We start from the raw sequence: 25177 nt of genomic DNA on the forward strand, positions 1-25177 counted from the left end.
GCCGCATCCCTAAACGACTATCGCCTTGTAGCCTTAAAATCATAGGCGGATTATAATGAGGGCCATCTGGGCTACTGCCCGGGCCTCCAGGGGGCCCATGGCCAGATTGCCCTCATTATAATGTTTTCGGCAGAGGGGGAGCGCACTGTGCCTTAGACGCCAGCCGCATCAGGGAGACAGACTCGCCCCCTGCACGCTGTGGCCTGCGTCTCCAGAGCTGACGTCACACAGCGGCGCCTGGAGCTCATCAACCTGCTGGAGAGGAGCATCAGCTTGCTGGAGAGGAGCTCGTGCAGCAGACCTCAGTGGATGGCGGTAAATATGAGGATTGAGGAGGGGGCTGCAGGATGCTGCTCTCCTCCTGATGAGTTCACACAGATCCCTTAGTGTCAGGTCAGCAGTCGCTCTGCTGGGGCTCTGTGTGACTTATTGCCGGAGTCTGACCTTTGCTGCAGATCAGGTCACTCTGGGTCATTGGCTCAAGCATCACCAGATCTGCAACAAAATTCAGAGTCCTGCAATAAATCACAGTGAGCCCCAGCAGAGCATCCACAGACATCGCATACAGGATCCCACACTGACTGATCAACCCTGAACCTACAGGACATCACATACTATACTGCTCCATATAGAATATGTGCGGTCCTGTAGGCAGGTCTAGGTGTGATCAGTACAGTGTATATCCCTGTACAAAAAATGTCATCCAGTATACAGATAAGTGTGTACAGTGTATACTGTGGTACAGACATCAGATGGAATATAACAATGTGTATAGTATATAACATCTGATGTCTGTATCACAGTATATCATACTAGCTGTTGAACCCGTTCTACGCCCGGGTGGCAAGCTTTTTTATTGGTATATGCTCCTACATCCTGGTCCCCCATCCTGGTATATACTCCCCCATCCTGGTATATACTCCCCCATCCTGGCATATACTCCCCATCCTGGTCCATGCCCCCCTCCCCATCCTGGTCCACCATCCTGGTATATACTACCCCATCCTGGTCCATGGACCCCCTTATCCTGGTCCCCCATCCTGGTATATGCTCCCCATGCCTGCTCCCCCATCCTGGTATATACTCTTCCATCCTAGTATATGCTTCCCCATCCTGGTATATGCTCCCCCATTCTGGTCCATGCCCCCCCCCCCCTAGTCACCCATCCTGATATGTACTCCCCCATCCATAAATAAATAAAAATAAAAAAAAGACTCCTACTTGCCTTTCCACCTCTCCACTGCAGCGTTTCGCCTGCGTTATTTCACAAAAATTGCGCCGGAATCTGCGCCCGCGCATAGCGCGATATCCGTTTTCATTTTAATGAATACAATTGTGCAGAGTGTATTCAACAAAATGGCGCCAGAATACGCGCATGCCACGCTGTCCATTTTGTTGAAGACACTGTGCATATTTGTCTTCATTAAAATGCCGCCGAAAATCGCGCTATACGCAGGTGCCGATTTTGGCACCACACTCTTCCCCCGGCCTCTCCAGAGATGACTGGACCGAACAAGTATGTGTTTATGGTGCTGGAGATCGCGGTATGCGCTCAGTGCTTATGCATACCACGATCCCTGTCTGGGATGTAGATGTGTCTTTCTGTCTGCGGCCAGACTGCGCAGGTATTACACTTGCGCAGTCTATAGAGGCTTCTGACATAAGGACACTTCCCTGATTGTACTATAGATACCAGTCATGTATTGTCATATAGACTGTACTGGGCCATACCTACAGGAATCGATCAGGGGGGGGGGCATGTGACCTGGGTACATTCGTGAGGGGGGTGCTTTCGGGCCACCTCATGCGGTGGTCAGAGGTGTCTCCCAGGCAGCTGCATTTTGCATTCGACCATTCTCTGAGCTGGCTGTGGAACCAACAGTCGATCAGAGAAGGGAGCTATGTACGGGCTCATACTGTATATAGGGAGCTATGTGCCGGCACTTATTGTATATAGGGAGCTAGGTGCTGGCTCCTATTGTATATAGGGAGCTATGTGCGGGCTCTTACTGTATATAGGGAGCTATGTATGGGCTCTTACTGTATATAGAGAGCTATGTGGGGGCTCATACTGTATAAAGGGAGCTATGTGCAGGCACTTACTGTACATAGGGAGCTATGTGCGGGCTCTTACTGTATATAGGGAGCTATGTACGGGCTCTTACTGTATATAGGGAGCTATGTGGGGGCTCATACTGTATAAAGGGAGCTATGTGGGGGCATTTATTGTATATAGGGAGCTATATGCGGGCTCTTATTGTATATAGGGAGCTATGTGCGGGCTCTTATTGTATATAGGGAGCTATGTGCGGGCTCCTATTGTATATAGGGAGCTATGTGCGGGCTCCTATTGTATATAGGGAGGTATGTGGGGGCTCATACTGTATAAAGGGAGCTATGTGCGTGTGGTGCCCTGCAGCGCACAGGTGCCACAGAACCCAGTAGGGTGCATGGATGGACTTCTCCACAAGAGGCCTCACACATTCACACACCTCCACCCTACCACCTCAGACCACCAGAGGGGGCCCCATTAGGGATATAAAAACTGGAGGGTGGAGTTAGGTAGTCAGAGTGTGCTGACACTAAGAGATCAGTGAAGACGCAGCACGCTGGCTGCTGTGCTTAGGCGAGCCACGGCCTACAGCATGAGTAGAAGCCTGAGGGGCCCCGAGTGTGGCCGGAGGCAAGAAGCAGAGGAGAGAAGTAACGAGGGGGCAGAGGAGCGTACCAGGCTCACCCCGAACCATACACCGGACACCGGGTCCGCGCCTACAGGGTCCCTTTATAGCCAGTAGGGATCACTGGATACCCGGAGGACTACAAGTCCCAGGTCGACCAACGCTGACTACCGTACCAGGGCTAGGAGTCACGGAGGCCCCAGCGTCCAGGGAGAGTGATCTCCAAGAGAAGGCCCTACCACCAGGTCAGCAGGTGCAAGAGAGAGAGAGACAGTAATTAAGCCAGGCCTAGCTCCAGGCAGGTCAGAAGCTTAGCAAGTGAAAGCAACGGATGAGGAGGCCCTATACCCGCTCACTGTGGAGAGTCCAGAAGTGCACCCTTCCTACCGAGTACCCTGGAACATACCTGCATCTACACCAGTAAAGGTACCGAAGCGAACCCCCGTGTGAGTGTCTGTCATTTCTCCTTGAACCGTCCTGGCCGTCTCTCACCTGTACCACCATCCATTCCCCCACGCTGCCCTGAGGCCCGCTCCACCTGTGGGGAGCCGTTCCATCATAAGCTGCCCTAACATCTGCCTCAGAGGACTGTCGCAGCGCTGGTAGTCCTTACCAGGCACCACAGGTGGCATCACAAACTATTCCAAAACCCCATATAAACCCAATTTCCCCTTTCTTTTCGTTGACCGCCCTGGGCCACGGACCAGGCCAGCCACCGTGATATCCCCCACCAGAACCCAAAGGCCCGGCTGCCGAGTACCCCACGGCTCTGGGGGCGCGTCATGCGGGCCCTATTGTATATAGGGAGCTATGTGCGGGCCCTATTGTATATAGGGAGCTATGTGCAGGCTCTTACTGTCTTACTGTATATAGGGAGCTACAGTACAGACCAAAAGTTTGGACACAACTTCTCATTGAAAGATTTTTCTGTATTTTCATGACTATGAAAATTGTACATTCACACTGAAGGCATCAAAACTATGAATTAACACATGTGGAATTATATAGTTAACAAAAAAGTGTGAAACAATTGAAAATATGTCTTATATTCTAGGTTCTTCAAAGTAGCCACCTTTTGCTTTGATGACTGCTTTGCACACTCTTGGCATTCTTTTGATGAGTTTCAAGAGGTAGTCACCAGAAATGGTCTTCCAACAATCTTGAAGGAGTTCCCAGAGATGCTTAGCACTTGTTGGCCCTTTTGCCTTCACTCTGCGGTCCAGCTCACCCCAAACCATCTCGATTGGGTTCAGGTCTGGTGACTGTGGAGGCCAGGTCATCTGGCGTAGCACCCCATCACTCTCCCTCTTGGTCAAATAGCCCTTACACAGCCTGGAGGTGTGCTTGGGGTCATTGTCCTGTTGAAAAATAAATGATGGTCCAACTAAACGCAAACCGGATGGAATAGCATGCCGCTGCAAGATGCTGTGGTAGCCATGCTGGTTCAGTATGCCTTCAATTTTGAATAAATCCCCAACAGTGTCACCAGCAAAGCACCCCCACACCATCACACCTCCTCCTCCATGCTTCACGGTGGGAACCAGGCATGTAGAGTCCAACCGTTCACCTTTTCTGCGTCGCACAAAGACACGGTGGTTGGAATCAAAGATCTCAAATTTGGACTCATCAGACCAAAGCACAGATTTCCACTGGTCTAATGTCCATTCCTTGTGTTCTTTAGCCCAAACATGTCTCTTCTGCTTGTTGCCTGTCCTAAGCTGTGGTTTCCTAGCTGCTATATTACCTTGAAGGCCTGCTGCACAAAGTCTCTGCTCTTAACAGTTGTTGTAGAGATGTGTCTGCTGCTAGAACTCTGTGTGGCATTGACCTGGTCTCTAATCTGAGCTGCTGTTAACCTGCGATTTCTGAGGCTGGTGACTCGGATAAACTTATCCTCAGAAGCAGAGGTGACTCTTGGTCTTCCTTTCCTGGGGCGGTCCTCATGTGAGCCAGTTTCTTTGTAGCGCTTGATGGTTTTTGCAACTGCACTTGGGGACACTTTTAAGGTTTTCCCAATTTTTCGGACTGACTGACATTCATTTCTTAAAGTAATGATGGTCACTCGTTTTTCTTTACTTAGCTGCTTTTTTCTTGCCATAATACAAATTCTAACAGTCTATTCAGTAGTACTATCAGCTGTGTATCCACCTGACTTCTGCACAACGCAACTGATGGTCCCAACCCCATTTATAAGGCAAGAAATCCCACTTATTAAACCTGACATGGCACACCTGTGAAGTGAAAACCATTTCCGGTGACTACCTCTTGAAGCTCATCAAGAGAATGCCAAGAGTGTGCAAAGCAGTCATCAAAGCAAAAGGTGGCTACTTTGAAGAACCTAGAATATAAGACATATTTTCAGTTGTTTCACACTTTTTTGTTAACTATATAATTCCACATGTGTTAATTCATAGTTTTGATACCTTCAGTGTGAATGTACAATTTTCATAGTCATGAAAATACAGAAAAATATATAAATGAGAAGGTGTGTCCAAACTTTTGGTCTGTACTGTATGTGCGGGTTCTTACTGTATATAGGGAGCTATGTGCGGGCTCCTATTGTATATAGGGAGCTATGTGCGGGCTCTTACTCTATATAGGGAGCTATGTGGGAGCTCATACTGTATAAAGGGAGCTATGTGCGGGCTCCTATTGTATATAGGGAGCTATGTGCAGGCTTCTATTGTATATAGGGAGCTATGTGCGGGCTCTTACTGTATATAGGGAGCTATGTGGGGGCTCTTACTGTATCTAGGAGGCTATGTGAGGGCCTATACTGTATATAGGGGGCTATGTGGGGGCTCCTACTGTATCTAGGAGGCTATGTGGGGGCTCATACTGTATGTAGGTGGCAGTGTGGGGGCTCATACTGTATCTAGGGAGTTATATGGGGGCTCATACAGTATATAGGGGGATGTCAGCATACTTAAAACTGCTCAATATTAAGTCATACAATTAATATTAGTTTTTATTATTTTGTTAATATTATTAATATTGAGCAGAATTAATTTCAGCCTCTTGGTTTGGCCTCCACAACAGTCACAGTCTCTCATGTGGCCCCTTGGGAAAAATAATCTCCCACCGCTGCTCTATTATGTATAGCGCTATGTTATGTGTAGGGCTGTACATAATGGAAAAAAAATTCCGTCGTTTTCCGTCTACAGATGTGATCAAAGCATCTGTGTGTTACTCACATGATCTATCAAAGGGGATCATGTGACATGTCACGTAATATATCAGGTGCCCGGGGGGGGGGGCCCTGGCTTCTCTTAATCCGCCCCTGCTTAAAATCGTATGCTATGATGTCCTTAGAAAGATTAATGCTTGCTTACTTGAGTCTGAGAGTGAGGGCTTTTGCTGACCCCCTGCAGTTTGCATACCAGCATAGATTGGGGGTGGACGATGCGGTTATGTCTCTGTCCAAAATTGAATGTACTGTATGTAACAATGATGGAACCACTGTACAAGCAATATTCTTTGACTTCTCCAGTGCGTTCAATACCTTACAGACACTCTTACTATGCAAGATGACTGATCAAATGGTGGAGGAGGGGATGAGAAATTGGATAACGGACTACCCATCAGACAGGCCCCAGTTTGTACAGATGGGAGCGGTTGTGTGTGGCAGATTATAGAGTAGTGTAGGTGCCCCTCAGGGAACGGTGCCCTTTCTTTTCATATTGTATACAGCAGATTTTCAGTATAAATCTGTTTTTGGCCACCTCTAAAATTCCTGGATGACTCTGTTGTAGTCGAATGCATTAGGGTTGCCGGGGTGAAGAGGAATATAGGAGGGTGGTGTCAAATTTTGTGGATTGGTGCCAGGCTAACTATTTACAACTAAACATAAAGAAAACTAAGGAGCTGGTGATGAATTATAGCAGGAGAAAGATGGACTGTTCACCTGTCACTATTGCTGGTTAGGAGGTGGAGCAGGTAGAGAGTCAGAAATATTTGGGGGTCCACTTGGACAGCAAACTGGACTGGAGGTAGCATACAGAGAAAATTTAGAAGGGGATGAGCAAACTGTACTTCCGACAGAAACTAAGGTCGTTTAATGTTTGCAGCAAAATGTTAGAAATATTCTACTAGTCTGTAGTGGCAAGTGACATCTGTCTGATGCTAATAAGCTTATCAAGAAGGGAAGCTCCGCTGCTGGCCACCATTTTAATACTTTTGAGGAGGTAGTGGAGGAAAGAATTCAGAAGTGTTTGGCGATAATGAGCAATAGCGCACACCCATTATAGGAGCTGTTCATGAGGCAGAGGAGCACCTACAGTAACTGTCTAATCCTACTAAGGAAAGATGCAGGAAATCGTTCATGCCGACTGCTATGGGAAGATACAACAACTACCTAAGTGTGAAATTCTCCAAGTGACTGGGGTATTATTGGCGTTCTAATGGTATAGCGTACTGACAAGTCATGATTAGGAGTGTATGAGATTATACCTGAAAAACTCTACTGTTATGTTGTAATTCATGTCTATGTTCTGCTGCTGTGATACACTTTATTGATCCCGAAGGAAATTACAGTATCGTATCATATTATATGTATGAGTGAGGAATATAGCCTAGAGATCAATCCACCTGGAACATGAGATTTGACAATCCTAATTAGCGGAAAAGAAGAAAAAAACACATCTGCCAGAAAACTGTGAATGAAAAGCATGATGTATTTGTAGATATTTATAAAAATAGGAGTTATGTATTTGGAATCTGAATTATAATTGTGCAAAGGAGCAAAATACATTATCTTTTGTTTCACAATTCAAAATTCTGGAGTATTTCAAAATGGTGTAGTCCAAGGTTATGCCACAGTGGGGTCTTCAATGGGATATCCCTGTAATTATATACTTTTTAGCTTCCATCCATACTCTCCTGGCCAATTTATGAATGGTAGTTTGTTGTTGCTCGGACAGTTTTGATTTTCTAACATAGGCCATAAGAGTCTAGAATCCAGGAATACCCTAAGTAGCTTTCAGGTGTTTTAGTCATATCGGCCTGATCCCAAGGCCCTAAATATTTAAGCGGGCTTGATATAAGAACATATTAGGGAGTGCCATTCCAGCACATGCTTTGGGTCTTTGTAATTTTGCCAATTGTAACTTGGATCTAGAAGATTCCCACACAAAGGAGATGATCATTGAGTCAAAAGTTTGAAAAAAGGATTTTGGTATCTATATAAAAATATATTGGACAATCATTTTAATCAGGTTAATTCTGTCCACTTTGAAGGCAGCCCATAATTTAAATGTATCCTTAAATAAGGGAATCAAAGGGGAAACATCAAGAGTGATCATCTCCAAGGGTATACTAGATTTAAAAATACCTAGGTATTTGAATTGATTTACCACACTTAAACCTAATACCATAGAATTCAATACGTTGGATCTTTGGGGAAAAAGATATAGCAGGAACGACTTCTTCCAGTTTATTAAGAGACCAGAATATCCCCATATTGATCAATTAGGTCTATGGCCCTTGGGATGATTTTATTTGGTGATGGTACAAATCATAAAAGATCATCTGCATACAAGGCCAGACGATCCGCTCCAGATTTGTGAATTACAACTCTATAAATTTGGTTTGATCTGATACATATAGCCAATGGCTCTATGACCAGCGCAAACAAAAAAGTGATAAGGCACACCCTTGACGAGTGTCCCTGTATAGGGGAAAATAGGCAGATATTGAACCAGTTAGTTAAATAGCTGCTTTAGGGTTTTTGTAAATTATAGAAAAATATTTACAGTAGATTTGAGAGTCCTCAGTGGTTGATACCTTTTAATGGCTAACTGAAAAGATGGTAACAAATTGCAAGCTTTCGACACTACCTTGGTCTCTTCATCAGGCTAGTATACCACAAAATCTGAAGAGTCACATATTTATACACAATAAGGCTGTGTGCCCACGATGCGTTTTTTAAGCGTTTCCGCAGCGGCAAAAACGCTGCAGAAACGCTTAAAAAACGAATGGTAGAAGGCCTGCCATGTTCCCCAATGATAATTTCCGCTGCGGATTATCATTGCGGAAAAAAACGCAGTACTACCAATTATTTTGCTGAAGCGCTGCGTTTTAGTCGCCATTGACTTGCATTGGAACGCATGGATTCCGCATCACTGTATATATAGATGCGCATTCCATGCGTTTCAATGTGCGGATGGTACACGGGTCTAGAGGAGAGGAGACTTATTTTTAACCATTCTTTGGGGTCACACTATATAAATCCATGCCGTTTGCATGGATTTATATAGTGTGACCAAGTTGACAAGCACTTTCCAAGTGATGCTAAAAATCGCTTGGAAAGCGCTTGTCAACCCGCATGCGGAAATGCATGTGAAGAACGCTTCACATCCGCATGTCCCTGGCAGGAAAAATGCATGTACAATCCGCATGCGTTTTTCTGCCAGGGGAGATGCAGAAACGCTCAGGAAAAATCCGGAGCATTTCTGCATCGTGGGCACATAGCCTAAGACACAAAAATAATGCAATAGATAAGACAGGTGATGAAAAGCAGAGTTATTATGGAAGAGATAATCAGTTCTGGCTATAAATATTTTAGCAGTTAATACATAAGGAGTGTGAAGGTTTTATTGTACTGTGACTAGGTCCAGTGTTGTGATGGCCTCACAAGTCTGAGGGTCACATTCCTTAGTTGATATAGAATGACATAAATCCATGTGACACATTCATTCCTGCTCTGAAAGTGTTAAAGGTCATCATCAGTTTACATTCTGAGATTCTTCTTTCTCTTTGAGATTTGAAGTTACCTTTTAATACCAGTAATTTCATGTCTTTTATGCTGTGATCAAGGGAACAAAAATGCTTGGCTACAGGTAGATCTATTCTTTTTTTCTTTAATTGTGTGGCGATGATGATTCATCCTTGTCCTAAGTTTTTGCCCCATCCTACTAAGTTCATGTCCCATCCGGCCTCTGGCCTACTATCGTTTCATTGACGATATTTTAATCATCTGGACGGGGTCTGAGCAACAGCTGAAGACGTTCTATGAACACTTTAATCGATTTCATCCCACCATCAACCTAACACTCAACTACTCCTGTACTGAAATTAACTTTTTAGAAGCCATCATCAAGCTATAGAACAATGAAATAGAGACATCCTTGTACCGGAAACCAATCGACAGTCCTACATACCTTAAATGGGACAGTTTCCATCCAAAACACATAAAAAACTCTATTGTTTACAGCCAAGCCATCAGATACAATCGAATATGTTCCAACCAGATGGATAGAGACAAACACCTTGATGGCCTCAGAAAGACCTTTTTGAATCAGGGTTACCATCCAAGAACAATTGAGAACCAGATTACAAGAGCCACCAGAATATCAAGGAATCATCTCCTACATTACAAAACCAAACAAGAAAGCAACCGGGTGCCTATAGTAGTCACCTACAATCCAAATCTGGAGGCGCTAAAGGAGAGCTGCACGGAAACTACAACCCCTACTACAAAAAGATGCCCGATTACAATCCATATTTCCAGACCCCCCACTTCTGTGTTTCAGGCAGCCCCCAAATCTAAGAAGCATCATTGTCAGAAGCTCCCTGTCAACTCCTCCAGCTACAGGTACCTTTCCTTGCAAACAGAAAAAATGTAAAACCTGTCCATTTATAATGACCACAGACAAGATAAAGATCCCCAATTCACATCAGGAATGTCCAGCTGGGGGTCTTTATGTAGGGGAGACAGGGCAAAAACTTAGAACAAGGATGAACCATTATCGCCACACAATAAAAGAAAAAAGAATAGATCTGCCTGTAGCCAAGCATTTTTGTTGCCCTGATCACAGCATAAAAGACATGAAATTACTGGTATTAACAGGTAACTTCAAATCTCAAAGAGAAAGAAGAATCTCAGAATATAAACTGATGGTGACCTTTAACACTTTCAGAGCAGGAATGAATGTGTCGCATGGATTTATGTCATTCTACATCAACTAAGGAATGTACCCCTCAGACTTGTGAGGCCATCACAACACTGGACCTAGTCACAGGACAATAAAACCTTCACACTCCTTCTCTATTAACTGCTAAAATATTTATAGCCAGAACTGTTTATCTCTTCCATAATAACTCTGCTTTTCATCACCTGTCTTATCTATTGCATTATTTTTGGTGTCTTATTGTGTATAAATAAGTGACTTCAGATTTATGCTAGCCTGATGAAGAGACCAAAGTAGTCTCGAAAGCTTGCAATTTGTTTCCATCTTTTCAGTTAGCCATTAAAAGGTATCAACCACTGAGGACTCTCAAATCTAAATATTTTTCTATCTACTGGCTAACACGGTACAAGAATATATATATTTTCCCTATTGTAAATTATAGAAATCCATTTAATAAACCCAAATGTATGCAATACTTTTGTAAGAAATGGCAATTCTATAGAATCAAAGGCCTTGGCTGCATGGAAAGAAGCCAAGGCCCATCCCCACCCCAATTTGTGACACAATCTGGGCTCTCATCAAATTATCCTCTTCCTAGTATAAAACCGGACTAGCCATAACCTTGCTTAATCTATTAGCTAGTATTTTTGTAAGAAGTGTATTATCCATATTCAATAAGAAAAAATAGGTCTATAGGAGCCGAATTCCAACTTATCTTTATCAGGCTTTAGTAATATCACTATAGATGCCTTATAGAAAAAACTTGGAAGCGTACCTGCCTCAAAGGAGGACTTGTATATCTCCAGCAGGGAAGGCAAAATCTCCTTTCTATACTGGGTGTAAATTTCAAGAAGCAATCCATTCAGACCAGATAGCTAGGGGCAAGGCATGTCAGACAAGGCCTCCACCAATTCATCCATTGTCAAATTAGCATCTAAGACTGCAGTTTGTTCTGCAGATAATTGTGAGAATTTAATATCATTGAGATAAACCTGGATTTCCTCTTCTGTATATGTTGATTTAGATTTATATAAATTCTGGTAATGGATCAAAAATATTTCTAGGATAAAGTCGGTGGAAGTAGCTACTGAGTTCTCCAGTGTACGGATCTTAACGATTGGCAGAGACTAATTATTTTGGTAAATAATATGGGCTAATAAGATAGTGGACTTATTGGCCTGTTTGAAGTATTTCTGATTCATGAAGAATAATCTTCTCTTATTTTTATCTCGCAAATATGATAAATACTGCCTAACTGCTTGAAGCCAAGCTACTGTATTTACATCGCTTGTAGTAGTAATGTAGATCCTTTCCAGTTCAGAGCAGTTATTTTCTAACTCAGGTTCCCTCTTAGCCAATTCCTTCTTTATAAAAAAAAAATAGAGGAGTGACAACATCCCCTTAAATATGCATTGAATGAAGCCCAAATGTTATCTATTAGTTCATAAAAAAATGGACATTAATTGCAGAGTTTGATCCAACACTCGGATCAATATCTGACAGGTCTCCCTAATTTTGCATGAATCACTCAGTCCATTAAAAAAATCATGGACATGTGAACAGCCCCATAAACTATCATAGGTATGAGTGGTATCAGTGAAAAACAAGGATAGCGCTCATACGTGATATACGAACGCGTGCTTTGGGAAAAAAAAAGCTGCAAAAAGCATTGTGGGAATATGAAAACAAAATTTTCTTAGAAAATTGAAGTTACTACTTTGCAATGTAATTCCCCTTGACTTCAACACACCTATTCAACTTTGCCTCCAGTGATCAGATGCCCTCAGAATAAAAGGAGACTTCTTGCTACTGCAAGAGCCTTGTTATTGCCTCTTTGACTGCATTATCATCAGAAAATCGTTGCCCATGCAGAAATGTCTTCAGGTTACAAAATAGAAAGTAATCACTGGGAGCCATGTGTGGATTGTAAGGTGGATGGCTAAGCTCCATGAAGCAGCATTCCCTGATAGCAGCCTGTAATTTGAGGGACTTGTGAGCTGGAACATTGTCGTGAAGCTTCAACTTACCTGCCGACAACTTCCCACAGCGTTTTTCCTTTGATTGCCTCACGTATTGCCTTCATTGTTGAAGCATAGGTGTCTCAAGTAATTGTCTTGCGTGGCATAATTTCTAGTAATAAAATGCTTTTTGTATCCCAAAAAACTGTTGCCAAGATCTTTTCAGGTAACTGCTAGATACAAAATTTCTTTGGAGTTGGTGACCCCTTGTACTTCCACTACATGGACTCTTGTTTGGCCTCAGGATCGTGATGATGGACTCATGTTTCATCACCCATAATAATTTGTGAATATAAGTCTCCTGGATTTTCTCTAAGTACAAGTGCATTGTGAAAGTATTTGGCCCCTTTGAACTTTTCTACCTTTTGCCACATTTCTAGCTTCAAACAAAGATATAAAATTCTAATTTTTTTGGGAAGATTCAACAACAAGTGGGACACAATCGTGAAGGGGAACGAAATTTATTGGATATTTTAAACTTAAAAAATTAAAAACTGAAAAGTGGGGCGTGCAATAGTATTCGGCCCCTTTACTTTCAGCGCAGCAAACTCACTCCAGAAGTTCAGTGAGGATCTCTGAATGATCCAATGTTGTCCTAAATGACTGGTAATGATAAATAGAATCCACCTGTGTGTAATCAAGTCTCCGTATAAATGCACCTGCTCTGTGATAGTCTCATGGTTCTGTTTCAAGTGCAGAGAGTATCATGAAGATCAAGAAACACACCAGGCAGGACCGAGATACTGTTGTGGCGAAGTTTAAAGCCGGATTTGGATACAAAAAGATTTCCCAAGTTTTAAACATCTCAAGGAGCACTGTGCAAGTGATCATATTGAAATGGAAGGAGTATCAGACCACTGCAAATCTACCAAGACCCGGCCGTCCCTCTAAACTTTCATCTCGAACAAGGAGAAGACTGATCAGAGATGCAGCCAAAAGGCCCATGATCACTCGGGATGAACTGCAGAGATCTACAGCTAAGGTGGGAGAGTTTGTCCATAGGACAACAATCAGTCCTACACTGTACAAATCTGACATTTATGGAAGAGTGGCAAGAAGAAAGCCATTTCTCAAAGATATCCATAAAAAGTCTTGTTTGAAGTTTGCCACAAGCCACCTGGATGACACACCAAACATGTGGAATAAGGTCAGATGAAACCAAAATCGAACTTTTTGGCCACAATGCAAAACGATGTTTGGCGTAAAAGCAACACAGCTCATCACCCTCAAAACACCATCCCCACTGTCAAACATGGTGGTGGCAGCATCATGGTTTGGGCCTGCTTTTCTTCAGCAGGGACAGGGAAGATGGTTAAAATTGATGGAAAGATGGACGGAGCCAAACACAGGACCATTCTGAAAGAAAACCTGTTGGAGTCTGCAAAAGACCCGAGACTGGGACGGAGATTTATCTTCCAACAAGACAATGATCCCAAACATGAAGCAAAATCTACAATGGAATGGTTCAAAAATAAACGTATATGACGCGCCCCTGGGCCTACTTGGTGTAGCGTTGCGCACGCGGGGACTACCCGGAGCCGGGCCTGTTGGGGGTAGTAGTCTCGTGGCGGTGACCCGGTCCGTGCCCAGGGAGTCAAACTGTGTGGCTGAGTATTAGCAGTAGATGTTGGACGACTACGCCACCCGTTGAATGCAGCTATGGAGCTGCCGCTGCAGGGCAGACCGCTGAGGCCGGTGGAAGGATTGTGCAGCGTGAATGGGATAACCCCCAACGGGAGGGGTATGGCCTCAGGGCAGCCGACGTGGATGATGGGGGTAGCAGGAACCACTCAGAGACGATGTGGTGTAGTTCAGGGTCTTTACTGGTGATAAAGATAGACCCTCCCGGAGTACTGGCTAGCGATCGGGGCCTGGTCAGTCTTTGAGCAGATGGGATTTCCCCTGGCCAGGCGGAGTTGTAGGCCTCCCCAACTAATTGTACTCTTCTGGCTACCTTGCTAGAGGCGGGTAAAAGTAGCCCACGTCCCTGAGTGTACCGTGTGGTGCTCACCCGTATGGCCGGTGACTCGGGGCCTTCTAGTGGCTTCCGCTCCACGACGGCGGTGCTGGTCCCACGCGTGTGACCGTGCCTTCGGGTTTCTTGGCCAGAGGACCTGAAATCCCCTGCCGGTCGGTTTCTGCTGCTGGGTAAGGATTAATCCCCACAGCCTCGGACTCCGGGTCCGGTGGTAACTCTTCAATCAGGGCGAGCTCTTCAGCTGCCAGCCCCTGATTCCTTTTAGCACGACTTCCCCAGAGCTCCTGATCTCTTTTTCCTATAGCTGCTTCTCCTCTTCTTAACTCTCCTTCTTAACTCACTAACCCTGCCTCAGCCCCAGTTTTATATAGGGGAAGTTCTTCCCCTCCCAGGACTGGGCAGGAGGTGTGGCATGCATAGGATTCCTGACCAAGAGACCTCCCACCTGCTCTCAGACATAATATTGCTATTACTGTGGAAACCAGACCCCTGGGGTGCCACATTCCCCCCTAGTGAAATTTAGTACTCCGGGACTAAACATACTTTTGTAAAACATAACAAGTAAAAACAAAAACAGTACAATAAAGAAAAACACATTAGGATGGTTACGGCATGTCCGCAACCGGGTGCAGTCTTTGAAGAAAACAAAGGTGTCCATTTCACCAAAACAAGGAGACGTAACCAGGTAGGGGTCTGTCCTGCCCCGAGTCCTTATCAGTCTTTTAGTCCATCCTGGGTTACGCTCCAACTATATGCAAAAAGGATTCCCGGTAAATCCACCAAAGACTCCTACAAATAACTAGAAACACAAAATTATACACAAGCAACAATAAACAGGTAAACATTAATAAAATAGCTTGAACATTTAGATCCTCCACCGTATGGGCAACTGGCCTCTAGTGACCCTAGTGGACCTACGGAGCTGGCTGACTGGTCCTGAGCTACAGGGTATAGGAGCTGTCAAGGGTAAACTGGGCAGCCGTCTACGGACTCTTTGGCTCACTAGGGGTATGGCAGGCTCACTATAAGCAGAGGGTTGATTCTCCTGGTCTGCTTGTGTGGGGTCTTCTGCCTCCTGGACCGGCTGTTCTTCCAGCTCTACCTGTGTCTCCGTAGGCACTTGGGATGCTGGTTGGAGGAACGTGAGGACGGGTACCACAACAGCACCATTGACTTGAGTCCAAGACCGAGGGAAGTCTCCGAGCACAGTACTAACCATATCTTCCCTTTCCTCTACGGGTCGAGGGTCTTCTTGTTCCTCTTCAGGGTTCCGTAGCTGTTCGGGACACTTCTTCAGGTGATCCCGGGATACAATGGCTGTGGTTTCCCCTCCGTCTTTACTGATTGTACAGATCTTTGGGTTGTCGTGGCTTGAGGGCAGTACGGTGTACGGGTCCTTCTCCCACTGGTCGTCCAACTTGTGGAGCCGTCTTTTCCTCTTCAAGACCTGCTCTCCGGGCACCAGGGGAACAGCGGGAGCATACTGGTTATAAGTTTTCTCTTGTCTTTCCCTAGCTTGACAGAGACTTCGCTCCACGCTCTCCTGTACTTTCCGGTACTGCTGCTGCCTCTCTGTGTCCCAGTCTGCTTCTGGTGAAGTGTCCTCGGGTGTCAGGACTCCCATCTCCAGATCAACAGGAAGCTTACCAGGTCTTGCCCTCATTAGGTAAGCCGGGGTACAGTTGGTGGAACCTACAGGGATGTGGTTGTATAGGTCCACCAGGTCGGGCAGCTTTTCAGGCCACAGACTACGTTCTTCCAGGGGCAATGTTTTCAGAAGATCTATCACCACCTGGTTCATTTTCTCACAAAGTCCATTAGTTTGCGGGTGATAGGGTGTTGTTCTTATCTTCCGGCAGCCATACAGGGTGCAGAACTCCTGGAAGACTTCCGCTTCAAAGGCAGGCCCCTGGTCCGTCAGCACCTGCTCCGGGTATCCGTGCGGACGGCAGAAGTGCTGCTGGAAGGCTCTAGCTGCTGTTTGAGCCGTTAAGTCCTTGACGGGGACGACAACCAAGAACCGGGAGTAGTGATCCACGATGGTTAACGCGTAGACGTAGCCACTTCTGCCTGGGGTCAGTTTTACATGATCCAAGGCTACCAGTTCCAACGGCTGTCTGGTGATGATGGACTGCAGGGGAGTCTTCTGGCTGGCACGGTCCCTCCTTCTTAGGTTGCATGGGCCACAGTCTCTGCACCACCTCTCGATGGTTCCTCTCATGCCTACCCAATGGAACCGCCCGCACAGCAGGAACTCCAGCTTCTTCCATCCGAAGTGCCCAGCTCCGTCGTGGTATGCCTCCATCACCATAGCTGCGTCTCTTCTTGGCACCACTACTTGCCAGATTAGTTCATGCGTCCGGGAGTTAACCATTCTGCGGCACAACTTCCCCTTGTAAAGGAACAGTCGACTCTTCTCAGCCCACAGTTGCTTGGCTTCCTCCGGAGCGTCTGGGTCAAGGCGTGCATCTGGCCGAGTCAGCATCTCCTTTACCAGTCGGACAGCAGGGTCACTGTCTTGCGTCTCCGCCCAGTTGTAATGAGGTAATGGGTTGAACGTAGCGGATTGCTTACTCCTTACACGGTGGGAATACTGGATAGTCCCATGACGGTGGAACGCGGGGAGTTCAACTTCTTCCAGTTCCTCTGAATCTTCCCCTACGTCCGGTAGGTTCGGCATCCTGGACAGGGCGTCCGCGTTGGTATTGGAGCGTCCTGCCCGGTATTTGATTGTAAACTCATAGTTGGACAAGCGGGCCATCCATCTCTGCTCTAGGGCACCGAGTCTTGCAGTGTCCAGGTGTGTCAACGGGTTGTTATCCGTGTACACGGTGAACCGGGAAGCAGCGAGGTAGTGCTTAAAGCGTTCGGTGACTGCCCACACCACTGCCAGGAACTCTAGCTTAAATGAGCTGTAATTCTCAGGGTTTCTTTCGGTGGGTCGCAGTTTTCGGCTGGCGTAAGCAATTACCCGTTCCTTCCCCTGCTGGATCTGGGACAGTACGGCTCCTAGCCCGATGTTACTGGCGTCGGTGTAGAGGATAAAGGGCTGGCTATAATCAGGGTACGCCAGGATTTCATCCCCCATTAGGGCCATCTTCAGCTGGCGGAAGGACTCTTCTTCCAGCTTCTCCCATCTGAAGGGTGGCTTCTGGTTCTTGGCCTTCCTGGACTGGCCTATCAGGAGGTCCTGCATAGGAGCTGCCTTTTTGGTGAAACCGGGAATGAACCTTCGGTAGTAGCCTACCAACCCGAGGAACTGCCTCACTTCCTTTACGCTGGAGGGGCTTGGCCATTCCTTAATTGCGGTGATCTTATCAGGGTCGGGAGCCACTCCATCAGCACTCACCACGTGTCCCAGGTACTGCACCTTTGGCTTCAGGAGGTGACACTTGGAGGGTTTCACCTTTAGGCCGTAACTTGCCAGAGCTTCGAACACTTCCGCCAGGTGTTTCAGGTGGTCCTCGTAGGTCTTGGAATAGACGATGACATCGTCCAGGTATAACAGGACCGTCTCAAAGTTTCGGTGTCCCAGACAGCATTCCATCAATCGCTGGAAGGTTCCTGGTGCGTTGCAGAGTCCGAACGGCATGCAGGTAAACTCGCTAAGTCCCATCGGGGTGGTGAATGCGGTCTTCTCCCGGTCCGCCTCTGCTACAGGAACCTGCCAGTACCCGCTAGTGAGATCCAAGGTGGAGAAGAAGTTAGCAGATTTTAAAGCAGCCAAAGACTCCTCTATTCTTGGTAAGGGGTACGCATCTTTGTGTGTGATACGGTTAATTTTCCGGTAATCTACACACATTCTCATGGTGTTGTCTTTCTTTTTGACCAAGACTAGTGGAGCTGCCCAGGGGCTACAGCTATCCCTGATTACCCCAGCCTCCTTCATGTCTCTAAGCATCCCCTTGGCGTGTTGGTAGTGTGCAGGGGGTACGGGTCGATACCTCTCTTTTATGGGAGGATGGTCTCCCGTGGGGATGTGGTGTTCTACCCCCTTGACTCGCCCGAAGTCTAACGGGTGTTTACTAAACACTCTCTCGTACTCTCGAACCACCCGGTAGACTCCCTGTTTCTGGTGGGAGGGAGTGGAGTCAGTACCCAAATGTAGTTGCTGACACCAATCCTCCATTATTTTCGTAGAGCCGTTACCTTCCTCCGGGTGAGATGGAGGCAAGGGTTCCACAGACTGTATAGAATTTTGGTTGATAGTATATAATTTGGCTAGCGTAGCATACCGGGGCAGGTATACTTCCCTTTTCCCGATATTTATTATACGAACGGGCACCCTCCCATGGCGTACATCAACTACCCCCTGTGCTGTCAAAATGGTGGGCCTACTGTCTGAGTAGACTGGTTCTACCATGGCCTGGTAATCTCTACCTCTCAGACCAATAGCTGCCCGGCACCAAATCATCATTTCACTTTTCGGGGGCATGGCAATAGAGAAAGGGTCACACATTCTTACGCTACCAATCTCACCACCGGAGAGTTCCACCTGTTGCCGTCGCATCAGTGCCCGGATCTCTTTCTGGAGCACTCGCTGCTGGCCGGAGCTGGCGTTCTTGGCAACCTGCTGTAAAATGAAAATCACCTCTGCAAGACAATTTTCAATCACATTAGTTCCTAGAGTTATCTTTGGGTGACTCTCGCGCTTGTCAATGTCTACAATGATCAGTCCCTGTGCTGCCAGTTCGACTCTACCGATTTTGATGGTCATTTCTTTAAATCCGATCTGTGGCACGGGCTGACCATTACTGGCGATGATACTCAAGTCGTCGTCTGGATAGCGGGTTATATCCGAGTCATTCCAGTACTGCTTGAAGAGCACGTACGGGATGGTGGTGACCTGTGACCCGGTGTCCAGTAGGGCACTCATAGGGATGCCATCCAGTACCACAGGCAAGACTGGACGTCCTCCCACATATTTGTCGCGCCAGTTCGATGGGCCTGGTGATCTTTTTCCTGGGGGTTGGCCCTCTACCCCAGGTTGTGCCAGTTTAAAGGACAGTACCTTGCCATATGTCCGGATTGATTGCAGCGGCGGCAGATAGGTTGTCCGTCCTCGTTGTACCGGTCGCTGGGTCTTCCTCTGGCCGGTGGGGTCCTCCTTGGTCGACGCCACGGGATGTCCTCCGGTCCGGATGCCAGCTGGATCTTCCCTGGAGCAGAAACCTGTAAAGACTGCACAGTTCGGGTTAGCGCAGCAACGCTTTTAGCTAGCTCTTGGACCTGATGGTGCAGGTCCGGAGCCGGGTCATTGTTCAAAGCCTGCGCATCAGCCCCCACAGGCCCTGCCGACAAGGGCGCCGCCTCCTGGTGGTAAGCGGTAGTAGGGCGCCTGTGGGTCACAACGCCACCCGGTGCCGGTTCTCGGAGCACCCGGATGGCTCTGTCCTTGAACTGTGCAAAGTCTAGATGAGGATCCTGTAAGGCCATTGCCCGCAACTGGGTTCGGTGGGCATTGCAATATAATCCCTCTATAAATTGTTCGGTCAACAGCCTGTCCTCGTTTCCCACGCTGTCAGGGTCGGTCTGCTTAATGGCTCTCAGGGCCTCTTGTAGGTTTAGTGCATAGTCCCTTATACTCTCATGTGCTCGCTGCTTGCACCCATAGAATCTAAGCTTAATCTCGGCTGAGGTGCGGGTATCAAAGGTGTCCCTCAGCCGGGTTAGTATCCCTGCGACAGTCCTCCTCCCAGGTGGCCAGGACTTTACCTCCCTTTGGGCTGCCCCGGTTAGTTGGGCCACCAGGATGCTCACTTTTTGCTCTTCTGTGAGGGGGTACACCTGGAAGAGGCTATCCAGCTTTTCTTTAAAGTCATTCAGGGCATGTGACTCCCCTGAGTACTGGGGTAGCCAGGCTGCTCCCGGGATATAGGGCATGGTGAAAGGCATGACTGCAGCAGCGGTGGCGCTGGCGGGGGTTGAGGCAGTGAAGCTCTCCTCCGTATCCGACATCTTTCTCCCCCCCCTAGTGGACCGTGGCCTACCTTGCGATGATCCTCTTCCGTAGGCCGCGGCTCCGCAGTGGATCGTCAGGGTTGAGGACCTTCCGTCGCGCTCCTGTGACGTCGGCGTCTGCTGGGCTCCTTCCAGGACCTTTACGCAACGTCCGGACGTGAGGCGGGGCTTCAGTTCTCGCGCGCTTTCGGAGTCCACGCCCCTCTTCTTCCCGCGCGGCGTCTTCAAGATGGCGTCCAACGGCGGGAAAACTCCACGGATGGCGGGACGAAGGCAGAAGATGGCGCCGGATGGCGGGAAAACTTCGCGGATGGCGGGAAGAAGGTAGAAGATGGCGCCGGATGGCGGGAAACCTCCACGGATGGCGGGAATCTTCACCACTGGTAAGTTTGAACAGTCTCTTTCAGGCACGCAGTACCCGGTGGTTGCGGGCACGAAATCCTGCCGACTACGCCAAAAGGTTGACGCGCCCCTGGGCCTACTTGGTGTAGCGTTGCGCACGCGGGACTACCCAGAGCCGGGCCTGTTGGGGGTAGTAGTCTCGTGGCGGTGACCCGGTCCGTGCCCAGGGAGTCAAACTGTGTGGCTGAGTATTAGCAGTAGATGTTGGACGACTACGCCACCCGTTGAATGCAGCTATGGAGCTGCCGCTGCAGGGCAGACCGCTGAGGCCGGTGGAAGGATTGTGCAGCGTGGATGGGATAACCCCCAACGGGAGGGGTATGGCCTCAGGGCAGCCGACGTGGATGATGGGGGTAGCAGGAACCACTCAGAGACGATGCGGTGTAGTTCAGGGTCTTTACTGGTGATAAAGATAGACCCTCTCGGAGTACTGGCTAGCGATCGGGGCCTGGTCAGTCTTTGAGCAGATGGGATTTCCCCTGGCCAGGCGGAGTTGTAGGCCTCCCCAACTAATTGTACTCTTCTGGCTACCTTGCTAGAGGCGGGTAAAAGTAGCCCACGTCCCTGAGTGTACCGTGTGGTGCTCACCCGTATGGCCGGTGACTCGGGGCCTTCTAGTGGCTTCCGCTCCACGACGGCGGTGCTGGTCCCACGCGTGTGACCGTGCCTTCGGGTTTCTTGGCCAGAGGACCTGAAATCCCCTGCCGGTCGGTTTCTGCTGCTGGGTAAGGATTAATCCCCACAGCCTCGGACTCCGGGTCCGGTGGTAACTCTTCAATCAGGGCGAGCTCTTCAGCTGCCAGCCCCTGATTCCTTTTAGCGCGACTTCCCCAGAGCTCCTGATCTCTTTTTCCTATAGCTGCTTCTCCTCTTCTTAACTCTCCTTCTTAACTCACTAACCCTGCCTCAGCCCCAGTTTTATATAGGGGAAGTTCTTCCCCTCCCAGGACTGGGCAGGAGGTGTGGCATGCATAGGATTCCTGACCAAGAGACCTCTCACCTGCTCTCAGACATAATATTGCTATTACTGTGGAAACCAGACCCCTGGGGTGCCACATATACAGGTGTTAGAATGGCCAAGTCAAAGTCCAGACCTGAATCCAATCGAGAGTCTATGGAAAGCGCTGAAAACTGCTGTTCACAAACGCCCTCCATCCAACCTCAATGAGCTCGAGTTGTTTTGCAAGGAAGAATGGGCAAGAATTTCAGCCTCTCGATGTGAAAAACTGATAGAGACATACCCCAAGCGACTTGCAGCTGTAATCGCAGCAAAAGGTGGCTCTACAAAGTATTAACTCAACGGGGCCGAATAATATTGCACGCCCCACTTTTCAATTTTGAATTTGTTAAAGTTTAAAATATCCAATAAATTTCGTTCCACTTCACGATTGTGTCCCACTTGTTGTTGATTCTTCCCCCCAAAAATTTGAATTTTATATCTTTAAGTTTGAAGCCAGAAATGTGGCAAAAGGTAGAAAAGTTCAAGGGGCCAAATACTTTCACAATGCACTGTATGTCTAAATTCTCTTGGCTAAATTGCTGACATGTTTTTTGCTCAGGTATCAACATTTGTGGGACCTACCGGGAACTGACCTTTCACATCATCAAAGCATCATGAATGATACTTGAAACCGTGCCAACTGAAATGCCTAATTCATGAGCTATAACACTTATCATAACCCGACATTCTTACAAAATCATGGCCGCCACTTTTCAGCACATTTCCTTTGAAGATGCTTCGTAAGCATCAGATTGCTCTGAGCAAGGAGTCATCTTCATTTGATTCCCTACCCCATTTAAACTGCTTGACCCAAAACGTTACTTGTTGGTAGGAAGGTGCATCATCACGCCATGGATTTCTTTAGGATTCTTTTCTTCCTTTATAAGGAATTTAATCACAGAATGAAGCTACAAATCCCTCACTTTCTTTGTAGAGCTGCACTGTACTGCACTCACCATCCTGTCACTTCCAGTGCTTTCATTAGACTGAACTACTATGATCAAAAGAAGAAAATTGGAGTGCCGACTTCATAAAATAAATACAATATTTTATTAAGCATAAAGATACATATATAAATACAAAATATATATAATACAGATAGATAAAGAGAAAACAAGGTAACGTATGGAACCAAAGATAAGTATGGGATATTGTGATGGTACTGCACAACTCCAATAGTATATAGTTTCCTATTTAGGGGAATATATATAAAAATCAGGAAAATTAGTTACAGTGTTTGTGCAAAAGTTAAAATAATGATCCTATAAAATAGGGCTAACTATCAAAATAACATCATGCCCATGTAATGTTTATAAGGTGCAGAGTAGTCATCACTTACCCATAAGGATATTAAAGCAAGTGCAGTTTTCCCAGGGGACAACCCCGACGCGTGTTTCGCATGCTTCGCTTCTTCAAAATGGGGGTATCTTCTTTTGATCACTATGCCATAGGAGTTTCTTCAATAACTTATCCATAATGACAATATATGGTTGAAATGATGATATTAGCATTATGATTGTGCTTAAATATTATTTGGTCATTAGTGTTCATGTGAACCTTCTAACATTATGAGCTTCTACTGTGTCTGTTGCATGTCCAGCCATGTCTCAATATTCACAGAAAAGCTCAGAAGGGTTATAGCATGTAATGGTATAAATAAATTTGATATTCAAGCAGGGAGAATCTTTTATACAAATATAAGCCATATTAAGGTAAATATTTTAAAAAATGGTAAGTATGTTACAATGGACTTCTAAATAATGTGCTATCAAGTCTGCCTATCTTCACAACCCAAGAACTCTTTTGCAGACAAAGTTTTGTTAAAGAAATAAAAGCTGAGATACACTGTGGAGATAAGTTTTATGGATTTATAGTACATAGTACTTAGAAACATTGGTAACAATCATTTTAAAACTACAAAAGTTAACACGTTGTCATTTTCTCACCTGTAATGTGAGTTGTGAATAGTTCACCATTCCCCCCAACCAGGAGAAAGCAGCATTAATAAATGAAAGTAAGGCCATGAATGCGATTAAGTTGGTTGCAATGTTTGCTACTAGACCGACAGAGGTAGAGGCACCATTGCTGGCAGCTTCCAACACAGTTCTTTCTTCCCTTAAGGTGCAAAGAAACATACAAAAATCATTGGCAGTCAAATATGATAATTGTTCAAATTGGATTATCTAGATGTGCCTGTTGTATTGTGTATATCAGATCTATACTTAAGCCCTGAGTCAAAGCTTTTATGTTCAAAAATGAGTGTAAAACCTTTGAAAAGTTGCAAAATGGTGGCCCCTTTTGGGCTTTTATCTCATATCACATAACCCCCACTTCCCACCCCAAAAATATTTTGTTCACAAGCCAGTAAAGATGTCCAAAAATTAGCCATGTGCAGAAGGGATTACATGGAGTTGTGTGTGCAGCGGTACTACAATGACACTAGAACTTAAAGGGTGGTTAATTTTCCAAGATGCCTGGAACAACCTTCCTGCCAAATTCTTTCAAAAGTATGTACAACTGTTCCTAGAAGAATTGGTGCTTTGATGCTGTTTTGAAGGCAAAAGCTGGACACACGAAACATTGATTAGATTTAGATTTCTCTTGCATTCATTTCCTTTGCATTTTGTTAACTGATAAAAATATTAACATCTCTATTTTTTAACTCTTAACTCTGATTTTTTTAATTCTTACTTTGCAGCTTTTCTTATACCTAAAATGTTTGCACAGTACTGTATACTTTAATAACATACAAAAGTTACCCTTTTTCTATCCTGACGCCATCCTGGCTTTTGAACTTTGATTCTTCTGTTTCAGGATAAACTAACTTGGAGAGGGCAAGAGCGCAAGGAGCCGCCATGACAGAGGCCGCAATAAGTGAAGATGGGTCAATCTGAAATAATAATTTACATGTATTCAAGATACTTCATTTATTTCTCTCTCTATATTTCTTCCTCAAAAGTGAATGGTCATTTTTTCAGACATTGTGAAATACTACCCCTCTCTCTTCTCAAAATTGTACAATGGAAGGTGCAAGGAAAGAGTATGCCCAAACTCTGCCCCCTTCAGTCAGGGAAGTGTACTACCTGAGGAAAGTTGCCACCTTCGCTCATGGATGTTGTACTCCTGTATGCATAAAACTTGTTATAAATATTTTTTAAACCCCTTAAGATCGTAAATAGATTTTGTTTTTTGCTGTAACATGTGTTCTCAGAGGTCTTTACCACAGTTCTGTG

At 46.1% G+C, this 25177-nt stretch overlaps 1 protein-coding gene and 1 long non-coding RNA gene across 4 annotated transcripts in view; one reads left to right on the plus strand and one right to left on the minus strand.

Annotated features, from left to right (window-relative positions):
* On the plus strand, positions 1 to 25111 carry LOC141166212 (uncharacterized). The gene is made up of 2 exons (XR_012251259.1): positions 1 to 315; positions 24759 to 25111. It is a non-coding gene; the product is annotated as an uncharacterized lncRNA (long non-coding RNA).
* Positions 1 to 25177, minus strand: part of SLC28A1 (solute carrier family 28 member 1) — a 101186-nt gene that overhangs the window by 24423 nt on the left and 51586 nt on the right. For all 3 annotated transcript variants that reach the window (XM_073652680.1, XM_073652679.1, XM_073652678.1), the window contains 2 exons: positions 24704 to 24834; positions 23891 to 24059 (listed from right to left, as the gene is read on the minus strand). In XM_073652680.1, the coding sequence (XP_073508781.1) occupies positions 23891 to 24059; positions 24704 to 24834 (300 nt within the window). The remainder of the gene's footprint in view (positions 1 to 23890; positions 24060 to 24703; positions 24835 to 25177) is intronic.

The sequence above is a fragment of the Phyllobates terribilis genome, unplaced genomic scaffold (genome assembly GCF_046119375.1).
Source record: "Phyllobates terribilis strain yellow unplaced genomic scaffold, ASM4611937v1 Scaffold_11__3_contigs__length_659146591, whole genome shotgun sequence".
In the NCBI taxonomy this organism is placed as follows: Eukaryota; Metazoa; Chordata; class Amphibia; order Anura; family Dendrobatidae; genus Phyllobates; species Phyllobates terribilis.